The 21,243-nt window shown below is 39.5% G+C and overlaps 1 protein-coding gene across 1 annotated transcript; it reads left to right on the top strand.

The window, feature by feature from the left end:
* Positions 1-6,802: 6,802 nt before the first annotated feature.
* LOC107769480 (uncharacterized) lies at positions 6,803-8,407 on the top strand. The gene is made up of 4 exons (XM_016588701.2): positions 6,803-6,961; positions 7,165-7,289; positions 7,394-7,509; positions 8,025-8,407. The coding sequence occupies exons 1-4, from the start codon at positions 6,910-6,912 to the stop codon at positions 8,170-8,172; spliced, it is 441 nt and encodes a 146-aa protein (XP_016444187.1). The 5' UTR covers positions 6,803-6,909; the 3' UTR covers positions 8,173-8,407.
* The last annotated feature ends 12,836 nt before the right edge of the window (positions 8,408-21,243 follow it).

Here is a 21,243-nt window from a genome sequence, read left to right as displayed (position 1 = left end):
ATTTATTATACATACTGTTTTTGTTAATAACAGTATTGTTTACTGTTCTGATTTTGCCATTAATTGAACTCTTCTGTTGTTTACAGTGAGAAATGGCAATTGATAACGGAAATTCTTCTGCGACTATTGCGGCAACGAAGATAGCCTCGTCAAGCTGGACTGTTGTTCCACCGGCAGAGAAACCGGGGAAATTTTTCGGAGCCAACTTCAAAGGATGGCAGCAAAGGGTGTTCTTCTGGCTTACCACACTTGGTATGCAGAAATTCACTAGTGAAGAACCTCCAGTGCCTGCTGCGGACATGCCAGACAACGAGAAATTCATGATTGTTGAGGCGTGGAAGCAAGCGAATTTTCTTTGCAAAGGCTATATCTTAACCGCTTTAGAGGATGACTTGTACAATGTGTACAGTCCGATGAATACTTCAAAAGAATTATGGAACGCACTTGAGAAGAAGTACAAGACTGAAGATGCATGCTTGAAGAAGTTCGTGGTTGCCAAGTTTCTAGACTATAAAATGATAGACAGTAAAATTGTTGGAACCTAAGTTCAGGAGCTTCAACTTATTTTTCATGACCTTATTGCTAAAGGTATGGTCATGAATGAAGCATTTCAAGTGGCTGCAATAATTGAAAAATTGCCTCATTCGTGGAGAGATTTCAAGAACTATCTTAAGCACAAGCGCAAAGAAATGAAGTTGGAAGATCTTGTGATTTATCTCAAGATTGAGGAAGACAACAAAACAGGCGAGAACAAGTCTCGTGTAAATTCAACGATCATGGGAGCTAATATCGTTAAGGAGACTGCTCCAAAAAGTAAGAAGAGAAAGAGGTCTTCTGGACAGACTAAGGAGCAGAACAAAAAGAAATTCAAGGGCAGCTGCTACAATTGTGGGAAAACCGGTCAAAAAGCCCCTGATTGTCGTCTCCCGAAAAAGTTTAAGAAGAAGGGACAGGCCAACATAGTGGAGAAGAATTATGACATTGATGATCTGTGTGCAATGCTTTCGGAATGCAACCTAGTTGGAAATCCGAAGAAGTGGTGGATTGAGTCTGGAGCCACTCGACATGTTTGTGCTGTCAAGGAAGCATTTGCGACTTACTCTATTGCTGGTCCCGAAGAAGAGCTTTCCATGGAAAATACTGCAACAGCCAAGATTGAAGGTTATGGGAAGATATTCCTGAAGATGACTTCCGGCAATGTGTTAACGCTCAACAACGTTCTTCATGTTCCTACTATTAGGAAGAATTTAGTTTCTACTTCTTTGCTTGTTAAGAACGGATTCAAATGTGTATTTGTTTCTGATAAAGTTATTGTAAGCAAGAATGAAATGTATGTTGGAAAGGGCTACCTCACAGAGGGCCTCTTTAAACTAAATGTAATGGTTGTTGACAGTATGAATAAAATTGCAGCTTCTTCTTATTTATTAGAGTCAAATGATTTATGGCATATTTGTTTGGACATGTCAATTACAAAACCTTGCGGAAGTTAATTAATTTAGAAGTGTTGCCTAAATTCGAGTGTAATAAATCAAAATGTCAAATATGTGTTGAGTCTAAGTTTGTAAAATATCCTTATAGGTCTATTGAAAGGAATTCAAATCCTTTAGACTTAATTCACACTGACATTTGTAATATGAAGTCGATACCATCTCGAGGTGGGAAAAAGTATTTTATTACTTTTATTGACGATTGCACTCGATATTGTTATGTTTATTTGCTTAATAGTAAGGATGAAGCAATTGAAGCATTTAAGCAATACAAGAATGAAGTAGAGAATCAATTGAATAAAAAGATCAAAATGATTAGAAGTGATAGGGGTGGAGAATATGAATTTTTATTTGCAGAAATATGTTCGGAATATGGAATTATCCATCAAACTACTGCACCTTACACACCTCAATCCAATGGAATTGCGGAAAGAAAAAATCGGACATTAAAGGAAATGATGAATTCTTTATTAATAAGTTCCGGATTACCGCAGAGTTTGTGGGGCGAAGCTATCCTTACAGCTAACCGAATACTCAACAGAGTACCCCACAGCAAAACGCAATCTATTCCATATGAAAAATGGAAAGGAAGAAAACCCAACTTGAAATATTTCAAAGTGTGGGGGTGTCTAGCAAAGGTACAAGTTCCTTTACCTAAAAGGGTTAAAATCGGACCAAAAACTGTTGATTGCATTTTCATTGGATATGCTACAAACAGTAAAGCATGTCGGTTTTTGGTTCATAAATCCGATAATCCCGAAATTCACATTAATACTGTAATGGAATCAGATAATGCTGAATTCTTTGAAAGCATCTATCCGTATAAAACTGAATGTGAGTCGTTAAGTGAAAGACCTAAACGACCTCGGAAAGAACCAAAGGAAAATACTCCAAGTATATAAGATCCAAGGCGTAGCAAACGTCAAAGAACATCTACTTCCTTTGGACCAGATTTTGTGACATTCTTGCTTGAAAATGAGCCTCAAACTTTTAAAGCAGCTATGTCATCTTCTGATTCAGCATTTTGGAAAGAGGCAGTCAATAGTGAGATTCAATCAATTTTGGATAACCATACATGAGAATTGGTAGATTTTCCTCCAGGAAATAAGCCTTTAGGTTCGAAATGGATCTTTAAACGGAAAGTGAAAGCTGATGGCACTATTGACAAATATAAGGCAAGACTTGTTGTCAAAGGTTATAGATAAAAGGAAGGCCTTGATTACTTTGACACTTACTCGCCAGTAACGAGGATAACATCTATTAGGGTGTTAGTGGTACTAGCGGCCGTGTATGGTCTTGAAATCCATCAAATGGATGTTAAAATAACTTTCTTAAATGGAGAATTAGAGGAAGAGATTTACATGGAATAACCTGAGGGTTTTGTGGTAACTGGTAAAGAAAAAAAAGTGTACAAACTTGTTAAGTCACTTTATGGATTTAAACAAGCACCCAAACAATGGCATGCCAAATTTGACCAAACAATGTTGGCAAGTAGGTTTAAAATCAACGAGTGCGACAAATGTGTTTACATTAAAAACACTCCAGGTCATGAAGTCATTGTTTGTTTATATGTTGATGACTTGTTGATAATGAGCAAAAACATGACAGATATAAATGCTACTAAGTGCATGTTGGCTAGCAAATTCGATATGAAAGACTTAGGAGTTGCTGATGTGATCTTAGGAATCAGAATTCACAAGACTCCACAAGGTCTAGCATTATCACAGTCTCACTACATTGAAAAGGTACTTGACAAGTTCAAGTATTTAGATTTCAAAATTGTCAAGACTCCAATTGACGTGAGTTATGCACTTCAAAAGAATGAAGGTGAAAGTGACTCACAATTGGATTATGCAAGAGTATTGGGAAGTGTACACGACCAGATATAGCATGTGCTATTAGTAAACTGAGTCGGTTTACAAGTAATCCCAATCACATACATTGGATGGCAATGAAATGAGTTTTGGGGTATCTCAAACATACCCAAAATTACGCTTTGCATTATAACAAATATCCCTCCGTGATCGAGGGATATAGTGATGCAAATTGGATCACTGGATCATCTGAAGTTAAATCCACGAGTGGATATGTTTTCACAATTGGGGGTGGAGCAGTGTCTTGGAAATCATCCAAACAAACATGCATCGCCCGTTCTACAATGGAATCTGAATTCATAACTTTAGATAAGGCCGGTAAAGAAGCTGAATGGCTCCGGAATTTATTGGAAGATATTCCATTTTGGCCTAAACCTTTGGCACCTATTTGTATACATTGTGATAGTCAATCGGCAATAGGCAGGGCAGGGAGCGTTATGTATAACGGAAAATCTCGTCATATACGACGGAGACACAATACCGTTAGACAACTACTCTCTAGTGGTGTTATCACACTTGACTACATAAAGTCAAGAGATAACGTGTCGGATCCACTTACAAAAGGCCTATCTAGAGAGACAGTTGAAAGATCATCAAAGGGAATAGGGTTAAGGTCTAGGACAAGTCATCATGACGGTAACTCTACCTAGCAGACTGGAGATCCCACGAGCTAGGTTCAAAGAGATCAAATAAAGTTATGAATGACGTTACAATATTGTCAAATAACTCAACCCATTCTCGTGATGAAGACAATGTTCAGAAATCGAGGTAAAGCATTAAGGCTTTTTGATGAGTCAACAAAGCTTAAAGGTTTTTTAATGATTTGCTAAGTCTGGCAGAATATGACCAGATAGTGTGTCTATAGGATTACACGTTTAGAAATCACCTATGTGAGTGTGAAGTGTAAGCCGCTTCAAGGGGAATGAAAGTAAAGGTCCATTCTCTAAGCACTCATGAAACCAGGCGGTGTTCATGGCTGAAACGAACACAACCGTGAGAACCATAGATGGTTAAGGATTGATTGTGTGACTTATGTTGTCTAGGTATACAACAAAGCTCGACGGTTCAAAGATATCAAATCTACCGATTGACCGACTATATCCGATATAAGTTCACTACGGAAAGTTCAAAGGAAAACCTACTTATCCAGATGAAATTAATTCTTGCATGTAAAACACACACGCGTCCGTGCATTCCTTTATTTTATATCCATTCTCCATTCATGTGGGGGATTGTTGGGATTTTAAGCTTGTGTAGCTTAAAGAAGGTGAATGAGAAATGGAGGAAAAATAAAATATTTGAGTTTCCCTTGGGAAAGAGACATTGTCCCATATCGGAGAAAGAAAAGGTTTTTGATGGGTATATATATAATTGCTCTTCTTCTAGCTCTTAAAGAGTTAAGAAAAAGGCAAGCCTTATGCCGTCGTTGTCGTCGCTCGCTCGGCTCGGCCTCGGCTTCTGCTTCGGTAGCGGATTCGGATTCGGATTCGGATTCAGATTTGGTCAAAGATCAATTGATTGATTAATCTTTTTGGACAAAATTTCTTTCAATTATTTAATTAATTAATTAACGAAAAATTCAATCCAGAATAACCGATGACCCGCGACCCGATTCGGTCAGGCCCGTTTTCTTTTCCGAATTATTTTAAATCTATATATTCCCGCAATATTTCAGAAACAATGCCAGCAAGTCTATATATAGAGTTTGAATCCCAGAATCTTTCCTTACGAAATTTTCTGAGCTTCTTCTTTTACTTCTTCTACACAATATTTTTCAGTGTGTTTTACGACCATTGAGTGGTTTGCAGTTCATCAGAGTTTTTGGTACCAATACACTGGTGAGTTAAATCGTTCTATCCTGGGAGAATATATTCCAGCACCCCGGGTACTTGAGGGGAATAATTTCCTTAAGAACACACTGTGTATTCAGTGGGCTCGATTTATTCCTATACTTTTTTTTATTTTCCAGAATCTATTTCGTTAAACAAGTATTACTAACTTTCTGTTTTGTTTTTTCAGAAAGTTTAATTGTTTATTACAGCAATATAGAATAATAACAAATTTGCCTTTCCAATTCCAGAGAAATTAAATTTGGATAAGTTTGGCCCTTTGACTTTATTCATGAAGATATTCACGTAGTGTTTGAATTTGGTTTTAGTTTAATTTTGGAAAAGAAATGGGTTTAGTTCGCGTTGAAGATGCATTTTTGTATTGTATTAGTTTTTCCAAAACCATAGTTTATTATACGCTTCCATCTAATTGACCTCAAGATTTGTTTAGAACCAAATTACTTTAAAGATGAAATTCATCTTTTATCCACGACATATCATGTTAAATCATCAAAAAAGCGTATCTGAATTCATATGAACAAGCAAAACTTGTCGTTTTTGTGGCTAGTGGTCTTCCAAACCAAGACGTAGGAATTGCAGATGACGGCTCACACTTTTCCAATGATGGGATATTAAAAAAGAACCCTACGTCTGATTTGGGAGTAATAACCATATTTATAGATGCACACAGAATACGTAAGTCTAATTTAGCCCATTATTAAATTATTAAATTAAAAATTACATCCGAGTATCTACACATTAGAGCTCATACATTAGAAAGTGTCTTATAGACCCATTAAACTTTAAAACTTAACAGATCACTTTTAATTTGGATAACTTTTAACGATAGCAACCAACATACAATTATTCTTAATATAAAATATACGTGCAAGTCCATAAATTATTACAACATCATCATCGAGACAAAAGTGCGCGTTATATGTAAACTTGCAATATGTCTTATAAAACTCTTTATATTTCTATTACATTTTGATATGTGATTCGCCTCTTTAAAATGTGTCAATATTTATTTTGATCCTCGCTCGTTAGCCGGCTCTCGATCATGAGTGTCATCAAAATATCCCTTAAGAATCAAACAGTATGGGCAAAGCGCTATATTGTTCTAAAGGTGGTCAACTAATCATCTTTCGTCAAAAAATTATAATTATATAAAAAAGTAAAATATTAGATTTTAGAGGTATTTACTCGAATATTTTTTATCCAAAAAGTTTATACTTTTAAATTTGAATACTCTAAAAAATTCCTTGACTTCGCCGCTATTGGACGAGCCCAAAAGGATAAGAATTGATGTTGCATTATATTATCTGACGTGACAACATAGTGGACACACCATAATGGATAGAAGATATTTTCATTTCTTTATATTTTGTTATCATCAATAAGCTATTGTCACCTTGCATGCATATCTATGGGCGGCTAAAGTTATTCCAGGCACTATTAACACTTAATTTACTACTATAAAGAAACCATATGCCGAAGTCCCTGGTTTAACACATAATCTAATTCTAAACCAATAATCAAATAATATTTTTTTGTTTTGTTAGAGATAAGATTAGCAACTTAAGGTAGGGCCCCACCATAAACCTATGACAGTGTTCTTCTAACTCTATAAATAGACTTGAGTTTTTCAGTAGGTTTCACATACAACTTGAGTGAAGTGTCTATTGATTTAGTTCAGATATTAGCAAGCAAACAGATATGGGTTCTCTTATGGCAGGTTGGGATTCTCCTGTTTCTGATCCCCAAGCTAGTAAGTCCCTTTATTTCTTTAACTGACAAATTACCCCTTTTTCTTTTCATTTTCTATATTAATTGTTATATGTTATATATTTATAATAATGATGATGATATAGGCGAGCTTAAAGAAAGACGCTTAAAATTCATATAGCTAATTTCAATTTGTTTGAGATTGAGGTGTTGTTATTAATTATTTTCTTTGTTGGATTTTTCTAGTGAAATATCGAAAAAGTAAGTCATTAACAAAGGAAGAGATCGAAGCATATTGGAGATCCAAGAAACAGATAGAAGAAGAGCATCAGAGATATATTTCTATGCTATCTCCTCAAAGCCAAAAACAGGTATATAGTAGTAATTAATATGTTATTCACTTTAATTACCAAATCATAGCACTATTATTTTTTTAGAGATGATAATTACTTTTGGCTGTTTTAATTGGCGATAGGCAAATATTGTATTTGAGGAGGCAGCTAAAACGGAGCACGAAAGATCAAATACAGGGGAGTTTTTTGATCTGGGAAGTGAGGATAGTTTGGATAAACTAATCAAGAAAAATGGATGGTAATGAACTTTTCCTCGATCTTTATCAGTGATCCTATATAAACTGACAAAATAGAAAGATTTACATCATCAAATCACTTAGAATATAGAATACATGTATAGATGTATACAAATACTAATTGAAAACCTTAGAAAATGAAAAATAATCTTCTATATCAGGTCAAAAGATAACTTAGTGTAAAAACAAAATAAAATTACATTGTGTAAGGTATTATAACTTAAATTGAAAGGAGATAGTAATTCTAAATAATAGCATCACAAGTTGAAAGTCCATCTACCAAAAAATAAGAAACACTTACTATATGATTATGACATATAATTATGTACTAGATGTGTTAAGATTCTATTCATTGACGGGCTAAATTATATGATTATGACATCTAATTATATGTATATCTGTACATTAAATGTTAATTAATAATTTAATAAAAATAATAAATAATTATGATCATATTAAACTCAATTGATAGGGCATAAATTTTCACTTTATAACTTAAAAACCTTTAAAATTGCAGGTGGATAAGTAGCAACTGGGCACATTTGAATGAGCCACCAACGAGGGCACCTGAAGGTGCAGCTTACAAATACGTGTCACAATTCCACGTTGCCAACATGGCTGCTGGATCTAACACTAAACCGGCCCAAACCGGAATCAACGCTTGATCGTTTGGATTTAGACAGCTACTTTCGTTCTTTTTTTTTTCTTTTAAATTGACGTAGTTTCTGATGACAAGCTACTTTAATTTTGCTAATAGCTTGTGCAAGTTTGTGTCTATGTTTATAGTTATCTCGAGTTGGTTTTGAGGTGTTGGAGCTTGTAATTTTGATACATACTACTTTCCAGTCGCTGTAACATATTTTCTCGTGCTATATACAATTTCAGCATTGATATTTTTTACCCTCACCGCTCCAATTAATTATCTGATCGTTTGTGATTGTGCATGAAGTTTAAGCACCTGGTGTAGAGGCAATTTCTACGCTATAACATTTTGTTCCATACATGGTGTGGATGTCGAGAATTAGGATAAAAAGTTAGTAAGTAAGATGTATCTTTTTTCCATACTAGTAGTATTAGTATTTAGTATTACTGTCGTATTTTTTTATTTTTAGATATCTGCTACTACCTGCTGTTTCTTTTGATTCGATTATCTTATCATCTTATCTTGCTATTGTTACTGCCATATGCGGATCTAAAATTTTTATAACATGGGTGCACCACTAAAGAAAGGACAAAAAAGAAAGTATTAAATGGGAATTGATCTCTACTCTTCTAGGTAAAAAACTAAGCATTCAATCATGTGCACTATTTAGCCTCTTTAGAGCATGTGTGCCAACAGATAATATTAGATCAATTCTAACAAATATTGTATACGGGTGAAACCAGACCCATAAGCCGGCCCAGTTCCCGATAAAATAAATCGAGTAAGGGACGCGACGGCAAGGAACCAGATTCGAGATAAGGAACTCATCGAGTCAGGCTTCGGAGGCACGGCGCCCGCTCTCTAGTATATCGAGGCCATGATCCCGGGATCGATCCAAATCCCAAGAGACTTCGGAGAGCATTATTGAGCATTCGAACACGATTAACGGAAGGTCGTAATATCCGCAACCAACCAGATATCACGGCGCAGATCTCGGCATGTACCGACGGAAATCCAGTAATCAGCTAAACGAGAAATTTTTTGCCTTTTATAAAATTGTACTTAGGGTAAAACTCCTCTACTATATAAAGAGGAGTCTGACTATTCATTAAACAGGTTGTAACACGCATCCCAAGGCAATACATTATTATTTTCACTGTTATTCATAGCTCTTTTTCTGGTTCATCAATACTGGCCATTGTGAGCCCGGATCGAGAGTGAATATTCCACTAAGGTTGAAATCATCCTCCTCAAGTGGTTTGAATTTACTATATCATTATTTGTTCAATCTAACTCAGTTTATCATTTTGTATCAAATTAATCCGCGTATCCTTAAACCACTTACAAACTTAATTGTTATCCGATTTCGAGGGTAAACAGTTTGGCACCCACCGTGGGGCTAAGGATAATAGCAGAAATTTGATACAAATTTTCATAACACATCCTATTTTACACTTATTCTTTGAAGTGTCTTCAATTTCATGTCAAATTTCAAAATGTCGAACTCCCAATCTGTACCTCTAAATGTGGATGTTGAGTCCGGTCACCACGGCTAGAAAAACAGTCTGGTACCCAGTAATGAGGTGCCACCTATCGATCCCATCGGAGTTCCGGTCGCGGACCCGATCGACGCTAACTCACATGTGGCCATCAATGCGAATCTGCCTACCGATCCTGAGAACGTCCACAGGGGAGTCCAATTGGCAGCCCAAAATACACAAGACGGTGAAGGAGATGGGATCAACTTGCGAGTTAAGTTCGAAATGCTACAGGCCCAACATGCAACGATAGCCCAGCTGCAGAACTACAGCCGTGCTCCCAGCAGAATCGAGCCACCGATCACGAAAAGGCCGAGTGAACCTGAACTCGGGACTAACCCCGAAATCATAAAAATGCTCGAGGAACTGACAAAACGGGTAGAATCGAGAGAAAAGAAAATCGAAGCCAATGACAAAAAGGTAGAAACTTACAATTCCAGGGTCGACCAGATCCCAGGAGCGCCACCGCTATTGAAGGGCTTGGATTCCAAGAAGTCTGTTCAGAAACCTTTCCCTCCGAGTGCAGATCTGAAGCCAATTCCTAAGAAGTTCCGTATGCCTGAAATTCCTAAGTACAACGGAACAACTGACCCGAATGAGCATGTGACCTCCTACACGTGCTCCATCAAAGGGAATGACTTGGAGGATGATGAGATCGAGTCTGTCCTGTTGAAAAAGTTTGGGAAAACTTTGTCAAAGGGAGCTATGATATGGTATCACAACTTACCCCCTTAATTCTATTGACTCGTTTGCTATGCTTGTAGACTCCTTTGTGAAAGCACACGCCAAGGCCATCAAGGTCAAAACCAGAAAGTCAATTCTTTTCAAAGTGAATCAGAGAGATAATGAGATGCTCACGGAATTCGTGTCCAGATTTCAAATGGAACGAATGGACTTTCCTCCGGTTGCGGATGAATAGAATATCTGGCTGTAACTTCGACTGACGTACATAACCGGTATCAATCAAAAATTAGGGTCGAAGATGATCAGCTTGGGGCCCCTTCGGGGTCCGTTTATCCCGTCAGAACTATTGACATATCCAAGAGAGACATTGATCGTGAACCAAGATCGAATAGGGATCGGTATCAACCATACAATGGAGACCAGAGAGGTAATGCGTCCGGGAGGAACCCCATGAGAAACGAAAGAAGAAATGATCGAGGTCAAAATAACTGGGGACTCATCAGAAAAAGTGGTTTCGATAGGCCCATCGTCCCTAAGGAAGCACCAAAGTTATCGGAGTACAACTTCAACGTCGATGTTGCTGCCATCATATCTGCCATCGAACGCATAAAAGACATCAAGTGGCCTCGACCTCTACAGTCCGATCCAGCCCAAAGGGACCCCAACCTAATATGTAAATATCATGGCACTCACGGTCACAGGACGGAAGACTGGCGACAATTGAGAGAGGAAGCAACCCGGTTATTCAACAACGGACATCTACGAGAATTTCAAACCAATCGAGCAAAAAACCATTTCAGGAACATGGAATCTAGTAAGCAGATCGAGCAGCAGGAACCTCAGCACGCCATCAACATGATCATCGGTGGGTTCGACGTCCCCCAGGGACCGATGTTAAAATGCACCAAAGTATCCATCACAAGGGAAAACGGACTCAAGATTACGTGCTAGAAGGAACCTTATCTTTCAACGACGAGGATGCTGAAGGCATCGTCCAGCCCCACAACGATGCACTGGTAATATCTGTAGTCATAAATAAATATCGAGTTAAGCGTGTGTTAATTGATCCAGGTAGCTCGGCCAATATCATCAGATCGAGGGTCGTGGAGCAACTAGGTCTACAAGATCAAATCGTGTCTGCAGTCCAAGTTCTAAACGGATTCAACATGGAATGCGAGACCACTAAAAGAGAGATAACATTACCGGTGAACACCGTCGGAACCATTCAGGAAACAAAGTTCTACGAGATCGAAGGAGATATGAGGTACAATGCTATGTTCGGGAGGCCATGGATTCACAAAATGAGCGCAGTGCCCTCAACGTTGCACCAGGTGTTAAAATTCCCAACGCCAGGAGGGATTAAAATAATTTACTGAGAACAACCGACCGCAAAGGAGATGGTCGCGGTCGACCAGGTGGTCCCGATATCCGCTCTTTCAACACCAAAGGATCTGGGTTCAGTCACCAAGGGAGAACCAAATAGCAATTACCAACACCAGTCCCGCCCCAACCAGAGAAGTTGGGGACGAATGAGGACGACGACTACGGAGTTCCCAGGTCTTTCATAGCCCCTGATGATTCCGACGCCACCAAATCAACGATCAAAGAACTGGAGAAAGTCATATTGATCTAGCATCTACCTGATCGTAAGGTATACTTGGGCATGGGGTTATGTCCCGAGCTTAGGAAAAAACTCATTAAGTTCTTTATAGCTAACATAGATTGTTTTGCTTGGTCCTACTTCGACATGACAGGGATTCCACCGGAGATAACTACTCATAAGCTGAGCCTGGACCAAACATTTCGCCCGGTCAAACAGAAAAGGAGGCCCTAGTCCGAAGTCAAGCACGCATTCATCAAAGATGAGGTATCTAAACTCCTTAAAATAGGGTCCATCTGGAGGTTAAGTATCCAGATTGGTTAGCAAACGTAGTGGTAGTCCCTAAAAAGAGGAATAAATTAAGAATGTGTATAGATTACAAAGACTTGAATAAGGCATGCCCCAAAGACTCTTTCCCTCTGCCAAACATTGATCGCATGATCGATGCAACGGCCGATCCTCAGCTTTCTCGATGCCTACTCTGGGTACAACTAAATTTGTATTGACCCGGGCGACCAGGAAAAAACGTCCTTCATCACTAAGTACGACACTTACTGCTATAATGTAATTCCATTCGGACTAAAAGACGCTGGTGCCACTTACCAATGCCTAGTAAGTCGGATGTTCGAAGAACAAATAGGAAAATCAATGGAGGTTTACATTGACGATATGTTAGTTAAGTCCCTGCGAGCAGAGGACCATTTGAAACATTTCCAGGAAAGCTTCGACATACTGAAAAAATACAATATGAAGCTGAACCTGGAGAAATACGTATTCGGAGTTGGGTCCGGGAAATTTCTCGGGTTCATGGTGTCTAACCGGGGAATCGAGATCAACCCTGATAAAATCAAGGCCATAGACGACATTACACGTGGTGGACAATGTCAAGGCCGTTCAAAGGTTAACCGGGCGCATAGCCGCGTTAGATTGATTCATCTCAAGGTCCTCCGACAAGAGCCATCGGTTCTTCTCGTTATTGAAATAGAAGAATAATTTCTCGTGGTCTCTGGAGTGTCAACAAGCCTTGGAAGAACTCAAGCGATACCTTTCGAGCCCGCCTTTGCTCCATACTCCGAAGGCAGATGAACAGTTATACCTGTACCTGGCGGTATCCGAGATAGCAGTAAGTGGAGTCCTAGTACGAGAAGAGGAAGGTACGCGATTTCCTATCTACTATATTAGCAGGACTCTAGGTGAGGCCGAAACTAGGTATCCTTACCTGGAAAATTGGCAATTGCTTTGCTAAGCGCCGTTAGGAAGTTAAAACCATATTTTGAATGCCATTGCATATGTGTCGTGACTACTTACCCATTGAGGAACAAAATGCATAAACCCGAACTCTCGGGATGATTGGCCAAATGGGCTGTGGAAATCAGTTGGTACGATATCGAATATCGACCCCGAAAAACCATCAAATCTCAAATTTTGGCGGACTTTGTGGCCGACTTCACACCGTCCCTAATTCCTGAGGTCGAGAAGGAGTTGTTGTTGAACTCGGGGACAACCTCCGGAATCTGGACCCTCTTTACGGACGGTGCCTCGAATGCAAAGGGTCCGGGCTTGGCATCATGTTGAAGCCACCGACGGGTAATGTGGTTAGACAATCTATTAGAACTATAATATTGACTAACAACGAGGCCGAGTATGAGGCCATGATTGCAGGTCTTGAACTGGCTAAAAGCTTGGGGGCCGAGGTGATCGAAGTTAAGTGTGATTCCCTCCTCGCGGTGAACCAGGTCAGTGGAGCGTTCGAAGTCAAAGAAGAACGGATACGAAGGTTCCTGGATAAGCTACAGGTGATGTTACATCGGTTCAAGGAATGGACTATGCAACATATACCTCGGGATAAAAACAACGAAGCTGATGCTCTTGCAAACTTAGGATCGTCTGTCGACGATGACGAATTCAACTCGGGAAATGTCATACAACTCATGAAATCGGTAGTGGAAGAAGGTCACGCTGAGATAAATTCGACAAGCCTAACCTGGGACAGGAGAAACAAATATATAGATTACCTGAAGACCTGAAAACTGCCATCGGATCCTAAAGAATCCAGAGCTCTGCGTACAAAGGCGGCCCGGTTTAGCTTGTCCGAAGACGGCACCCTCTTTAGGAGAACATTCGATTGCTCGCTCGCCATATGTCTAGGACCGGGAGACACCGATTATGTTTTGAGGGAAGTCCATGAAGGCACATGCGGAAATAATTCGGGCGCTGAATTGTTGGTTCGGAAGGTAATCAGAGCCGGTTACTACTGGAACGACATGGAAAAACACGCGAAGGAGTTCGTGCAAAAATGCGACGGATGTCAGAGGCATGCTCCGATGATTCTTCAGCCCGGGGAGCTACTGCATTTGGTCTTATCACCCTGGACTTTCATGAAATGGGGAATGGACATTGTCGGCCCCCTGCCATGGGCACCTGGTAAGGCTCAATCTATATTATTTATGACTGACTATTTTTCTAAATAGGTAAAAGCCCAAGCATTTGAAAAGATCTGGGAGAAGGAAGTTATTGATTTCATTTGGGACCACATAATATGCCGGTTCGAAATGCCGGCCGAGATCGTGTGAGACAATGGGAAGCAATTCATCAGCAGCAAAGTGAGCAAATTTTTCGAAGACCATAAGATCAAACGGATCTTATCAACACCCTATCACCCTAGTGGGAATGGGAAAGAGGAGTCCACAAACAAAACCATACTCCTAAACCTCAAAAAGAGATTGGTAGACGCCAAAGGAAAATGGAAAGAAATTTTGCCCGAAGTCCTATGAGCATATCGTACGACCTCAAAATCAAGCATTGGGGCCACCCCGTTCTCGTTGGTCTACGGTGCCGAAGCCCTAATACCGGTTGAAGTAGGAGAACCGAGTCTCAGGTTTTGATATGCGACCGAAGGGTCAAACGATGAGGCCATGAGTACGAGCCTGGAACTGTTAGACGAAAGGCTCGAGGCCACCCTTATCCGGTAGGACGCCCAAAAATAACGGATCGAGAGGTATTTAGGAAGGTGACACTAAATACCGGAACCAAAACGAAGGAAAGCTGGGACCGAATTGGGAAGGTCCGTATCGAATTATCGAGATCACCAGCAAAGGATCATACAAACTCGAAGCAATGAACGGCGTGCGACTACCGAACAACTGGAACTTATCCCACTTGAAACGATACTACTGCTAAGGTATGACCCCATTCATTTCTTTTCTTTACATACATTACGAATTGGACTAACACTTGCAGGTAACAATCAAGGAATGATGCAACTTTTAGGATTGAAAGCACGCATTGCACTCTTTTTTCCTTGAACTGGTTTTGTCCTAAATGGGTTTTCCGGCAAGGTTTTTAACGAGGCAACAATGGATCGTGCTAACTTAGAATTAAAGACTGTCTATGGACCGGAGTCAAGGATTACATCGATAGTATCCGAGTCTTATCTATAATCGGCCTCGAATATTGGGGGCCATCACCCTCGGATAAGGATTTTAGCAAGGAAAGAAACTTTGTGCTCAAACAATCTGGGCTCGGTGGATAGGATTTATTTTAAGGGTCGAACGGTCAAATGAACCGTGCCCACATAGACCACTCAAGCCATAGCACGAAGCTTATACACATTTACAACCTTGTATGTTCCGCATAGAAATGAAAGAAAGTTTCTACCTTGTAGATAAATATTTTGTCTTTTAAAGAAAACTACTACATTTCTATCCCCTAAAGACATCGAGCCCAAGAGCCACCCCTATCCGGATCCAAGAGATCACCCTCACTGGGGACTGTCGTCCAAGGCAAGCTCAGACGACTCGGGCTATCGAAGCCTGGGGTAATAAGCCCATTGGGCAACACCCGAACTTAAAAGGCTACGACCGTCCGAGATTCGTAACCAAAAAATAAGGACTTCAAAATTTCTAAACCGGTTCAAAGGCTACCCTCGACAAAATATAACCTAAAAAAATCTAAGTAAGCACTACGAGGAATGCTTTCAATCATGCCAAGCCCCCGCGAGTCTTAACCAAAATTACATAAAAAATTAGCCTTGTTCGAACTTCCGAACAAGACTTTATTATTGCTTGCTAAGGCATTCGAGACCTTTGCAATCGAAGGGAGCCCTCCTCATCACCGAGGCCATCGAGGTCTTCACCGTCCTTGGATCTGCTTGAACCCTCAGAGTCTTCCTCATCCTCGGGGTGAACCAACTTCTTAGCCTCAGCCTCGAGCCTCTTAGCATTTTTTATCTCGGCCGATAAATTGAATCCCCGGGCATAAACATCTTCGAGGGCCTCCCTTCGGGACTGCCACTTCATATATTCGACAATGGCCTTCAGGCGGTCCTGGGCTGCCTCAACATCAGCTTTGTACTGGGCCACCATCTCTTAAGCGTCAGCCCTGGTTATTTTCGCCGCTGAGTTGGCTGCTTCAAGCTCCTTGGTAAGGGTATCCCGTGCGACAACGGCTGAGCCTAGTTGAGACTGGAGGTCTTCAATTTTTTGGGACTAGGCTTCAGCTTTCTCCTTTACCACTCGAAGTTGGGACTTTGCAGAGGCCAGCTGCTCCCAGGCAGTCTCCTTTTCCGAAGCCAATCGGTCCATCTTTCCTTTCCACTCTTCAGCCATGGCCTTGACCTCGTCCATCTAGGACCGGAGCTGGTCGACCCGATCAACCTTCTGCTGGACATGCGGATTCTGACCGTTAGACACCGTACCTAGCTCATCATCACTAACTTCAAAGATTTTTACCTGTTCCACCAGGTCAGCGTGTTCTTTCTGAGCCGCGTCCAACTCGGCTCGAAGGCTCTTGACTTCTCCTTCATGTTGCTCACCGAGAAGCTTATACATGCCTCTCTTCTCAGCAAGCTCTTTCACTTCGGCCTCGAGTTGTCTCAGTTCATCCCGGTACCGGAGGAAGGTTCCATGGTGAAGCACCGAGGCGTGCAAATATGAGAAGAGATATTAGAATCATCAAGAACTAAAGTTGAAAAATAAAAATATTTGGTAACACCTTACCCGGTTCAGCGCATGTTGTGCTTCATTGAATAGGCATGTCACATCTACCTTGTTCATTTTTGCCTGGTCTTCTTTAGTTACCAAGCACCAGAGGTAACTAGCTATCCCTACGGGGATGAAAAGAATCTGGGCATCCTCCGAAACGGTGATAACGATAGATCGCTTCCATAAAAACCAGAGTTATAATCCACAAACAAATATCAATACACCAAATCCATCAAACCCTAAAGGGAACTACTCCATATATATGGAGTAATTCATCACAAATATGTTTAAAGTAAAAAAAAACATAAAACGATCCAAACTCGTATCTTGAATGAGGATTGAATGATGAATTCCTTATGCTTTTGCTTCTCCACCTCCTCCTTAGCCTCCTTAGATCTTAGATATGTCAAAATTCCAGAAAATAACATTTTTCCATATATTTATATCAAGTAGGGTCGGGCCCAGATGGAATCACTTTTTCCTAGCCGAAATAGGATATTTACTCTGTAAACAATACACAGGCGCGCCGAATGGGTCGACGCGCCATGCGGGGCATTAGTGGGAAAATCCAGAGAGCTAATTTTTTCAGTTTGCAAGAATTTTGCACTAGAGCCCCGCGCCCTGCTATGCATGGCGCGGGGCGGTAGTGTAATTTTCTAAGAGTACGGATCAAACTTTGATTTTTGACGTCCAAATTTGGTCCTCGACCCCCGAACATGATCCCGGCTTAATCCCTTGGGCTTTTACTTAGACTTCAAAGCTCCAAATCGCTCGAATTCATTCCATAACATCTACATAGCTCAGAATCACTCCTACAAGACATAAAACACACAATAAGTGCAAAACACTACCAATTAAAGCTCAAAACAAGTAAAGTGCAGTGAATTAGAGTGCAATAAGCTAAAATACGAGATTATAGCCTACTATCAACACCCCACACTTTCCTCGAGAAATCAAACTACACTTCACATAGAACACGGACTTTTTTCAACAACTCTCATTACACTAAGTACAATACCGTAACATCCTAGCCTCAAAATTTGTCTCACAAGCACCACACATTGTTTATAACCCGCTCACTGACTCTAACACAGAGGTCAACGACATTACCTTTCCTTCATGAATCAAGTGCCCTCACGCAACAATATAGAGTAGTGCTACACACAATAGAAATTAAGAACAATTAGGAACTCAAGATAGAAAGAATTCGCTCACTCTCATAAACAATGTTCATATGCCACAAAAGACGTACCATAAGCTTGCCCGTAGTGTACTACTCTACTAATTGAGCTCATTCAATTAAGGATCAAGTAGGACTTTATTTGGTTGTAATGTAGGTTGCGGGATGGGTAGGATATATTTAGATATAAGAGTGACTACACCTCCCTAAGCACTTTAATACATACAATTTACTGTTCAAACCCCCACACTTATGTCAAACCATAACTCCACCTTCACATCAACATACATTAACTCCCAACTTCTTTAAGCACAAGTACATCAAGAGTTACCACTATCAAGGAATATTTTTTTCACAATCATACAAATATATTTTTTCCCCTTTCTTTTTCAATTCAAGTGGCTCTTACTTTTTTTTTTAAAACAATGCACCTTTCTCCTTATTTCATTAGTTCCACTCAAAAGCCAAACCAACCACCCCACACTTCAACTTTTGCAAAGTTCATAACAAATTCAAGTGCTCACGAGAGGTAAAAGGTTCAAATAGATGGTCAATTCGAACAAATGGGTAGGTCTTGTAATGTGGTTGCCAAAGAAACAAGCTTACATGCTCAACAGGGTTAACTAAGATACATAATAATTAGGTGGGTAATAACATATAACTGGCTCAACAAAGAAATGCCTAAATCACTTCCAAGACTGAACAAAACTACCATTTCACTTTGCAAACACACGGGGCAAGTTCTAGACATCACATGCAATGCACAGAATAACACAAAACCCCACACACACATGGCACATAACTCACTCAGGATCGGACTATCAAGACACTCTAGTCTAAGCAGTTGAGCAAAGTTAAGATCATACAATTTAAGTTACTTATTTAAGAGTCAAGAATTGAGCCTAGGCATCACAAATAAGGTACTAACTACTCTCAAGGAACAACAATGTCAAGAAAAGTCATCTCCATTTAATATACGGCACAAGACTTCATTATTCCTAAAAAAAACTAACTACACCCGGTTCAAACAAAACCCTTAAAAAAGAACCGCGACACAAAGAAAAATCAAGGGGAAATTAATACACTACATAACAAAAGAAAATCTTTTTATCTTTTTTCTTTCGACTTTAATCCGTCAAGAAACCCGTCGAATGATATCCATCATCGGGAAAAATAAAATAAAAAATTCAATTTTTAATGATTTTTTCAGTTATTTTCTATCTCTAACTACTACAACTAACAAAAGAAAACTAAAACTAATATACATACATACAAATATCATATCCCCCACTCCACACTTTAAGTTGTGGCATGTCCCCATGACACACAATTAAAAAGCATAAGGTAAAGGAAACTTCCCTGAGCTTTTTTCTTTTTCGAGAACTTATGAACACCCCTAATTCTGAATTCATTCCTCGTTTTTGCTCCTTGAAATTTTTTGTGGAGCTCATTAAGCCCAATTCTTCTGAGGATACATGCAAGACCCGCTCTTTTCTTTCTTTCTTGTCCTCATCTTAAGTATTGAATTGCTCGTTCATGATGATCCTTAACTTGTTTCTGCATTCTTTCATAGGATCAATCCATATATATTCCTGTAAATCCCCAAAAATAAAATCCACATGATCAAGGTTAGAATAAGAAAACACAGAAGAAAGGTCAAGTGAATATTCCTCTGGTATGTCCAAGACCACTTGTTTCTCATTCTCTTCTACTAAAGGTTGCAAATGTGGAAAGGTGGATGGGGGTTTGAACTCTTCTTTCGTTGCTTCACACTCAACCACAACCTTATTTTCAATCATCTCAGTTGAATCAGAGTCCTCTTGAATAGTGGAAAGCTCTCTCTAGGGATGCTCATCCTCTTGAGTAGGCTCGTTCTCACAAGGTATCTCCTCCATATATTCACCATCACAACGCAATGAGATTTCTGAAAGTATACTTACTAATTGACTCACTCGCGTTGTTAGGTTCTTAATAGCTTCATCATTTTGTATAAGTCCTTCTTTATTTTGCGTAAATCTTTTCCCAACACTATTCATGAACTTATACATAAGCTCTTCTAAACTACCATTCTCCTCTTGAGGTGGTTGTCTCACTTTGCTTTCATTTCAATCATAATAAGGGTATTCATCCCAACCAGAGTCAGAATTGTGCCCATATGAATCCTCATACCTGTACGAACTAGAAACAGAGTGAAACTGCTCAAAATACGAACCATAGGAAGAATACATACGTGTTTGACAGTCAACCCATAGATGATTTCCACCGCATTTAAAACACATAGCAGACCGCTAATAATGTTCAGCTGCTAACTCTTCAACCATTTTCTTAGGCTGGTTGTACTCTATCTTCACAGCATTTAGAGTTCAAAATCTACAGTATCTTCTCCAACTTGTTAGGTACTACAAAACAAATCTTGAAAAGAAGTTAACTAATAAAGAAATTAAAATAAAAAAGGGAAGAGAAAATAATTTAAAAAAAAACTAAAACCTAATTCCTGAATTAACACCAAAAACTATTTCAAACACTATTAATTGCCAATCCCCGGCAACGGCGGCAAAATTTGACTATCACGACCAAATTCCCCTATGTTTGGGTATCGTGATAGCACCTAGTCTTAGGGACTAGGTAAGCCTAACATTAATTGAAACAACAACATTGTTTAAATAACATATAACAATTTGAAATAGAGATTTCTTAAAATTTACAATTTCCAAAACCGGTAGTACAAGTCATAAGATCTACAGAGTGTTTGCTAGAAAACTTCTAAATACAATTGTCCGAAAATAAGAATAAATAGTGCAAAATGAAATCTTGAAGGTGACTCTGAAGAACGCAGCAATAGGTTTACCCTGCAGCAATGACCCGCATAGCTGCTAACGAACAAATACCTAGATCTGCACAAAAAATGTGCAGAAGTGTAGAATGAGCACACTACAGCGGTGCCCAGTAAGTATCAAGACTAACCTCGATGGAGTAGTGACGAGGAAAAGTCAAGACACCCACTGGTCTAATAAACTGAACAAGTATAAGTATATGAACAATAGAAATATGATATCTACATAAAGACTATGCAATATGGCTCACAATACACTAATGATAATAAGAAAGG

The sequence above is a fragment of the Nicotiana tabacum genome, chromosome 12, assembly GCF_000715075.1.
Source record: "Nicotiana tabacum cultivar K326 chromosome 12, ASM71507v2, whole genome shotgun sequence".
NCBI lineage: Eukaryota > Viridiplantae > Streptophyta > Magnoliopsida > Solanales > Solanaceae > Nicotiana > Nicotiana tabacum.
This window is presented reverse-complemented; position numbering and strand designations above follow the sequence as displayed.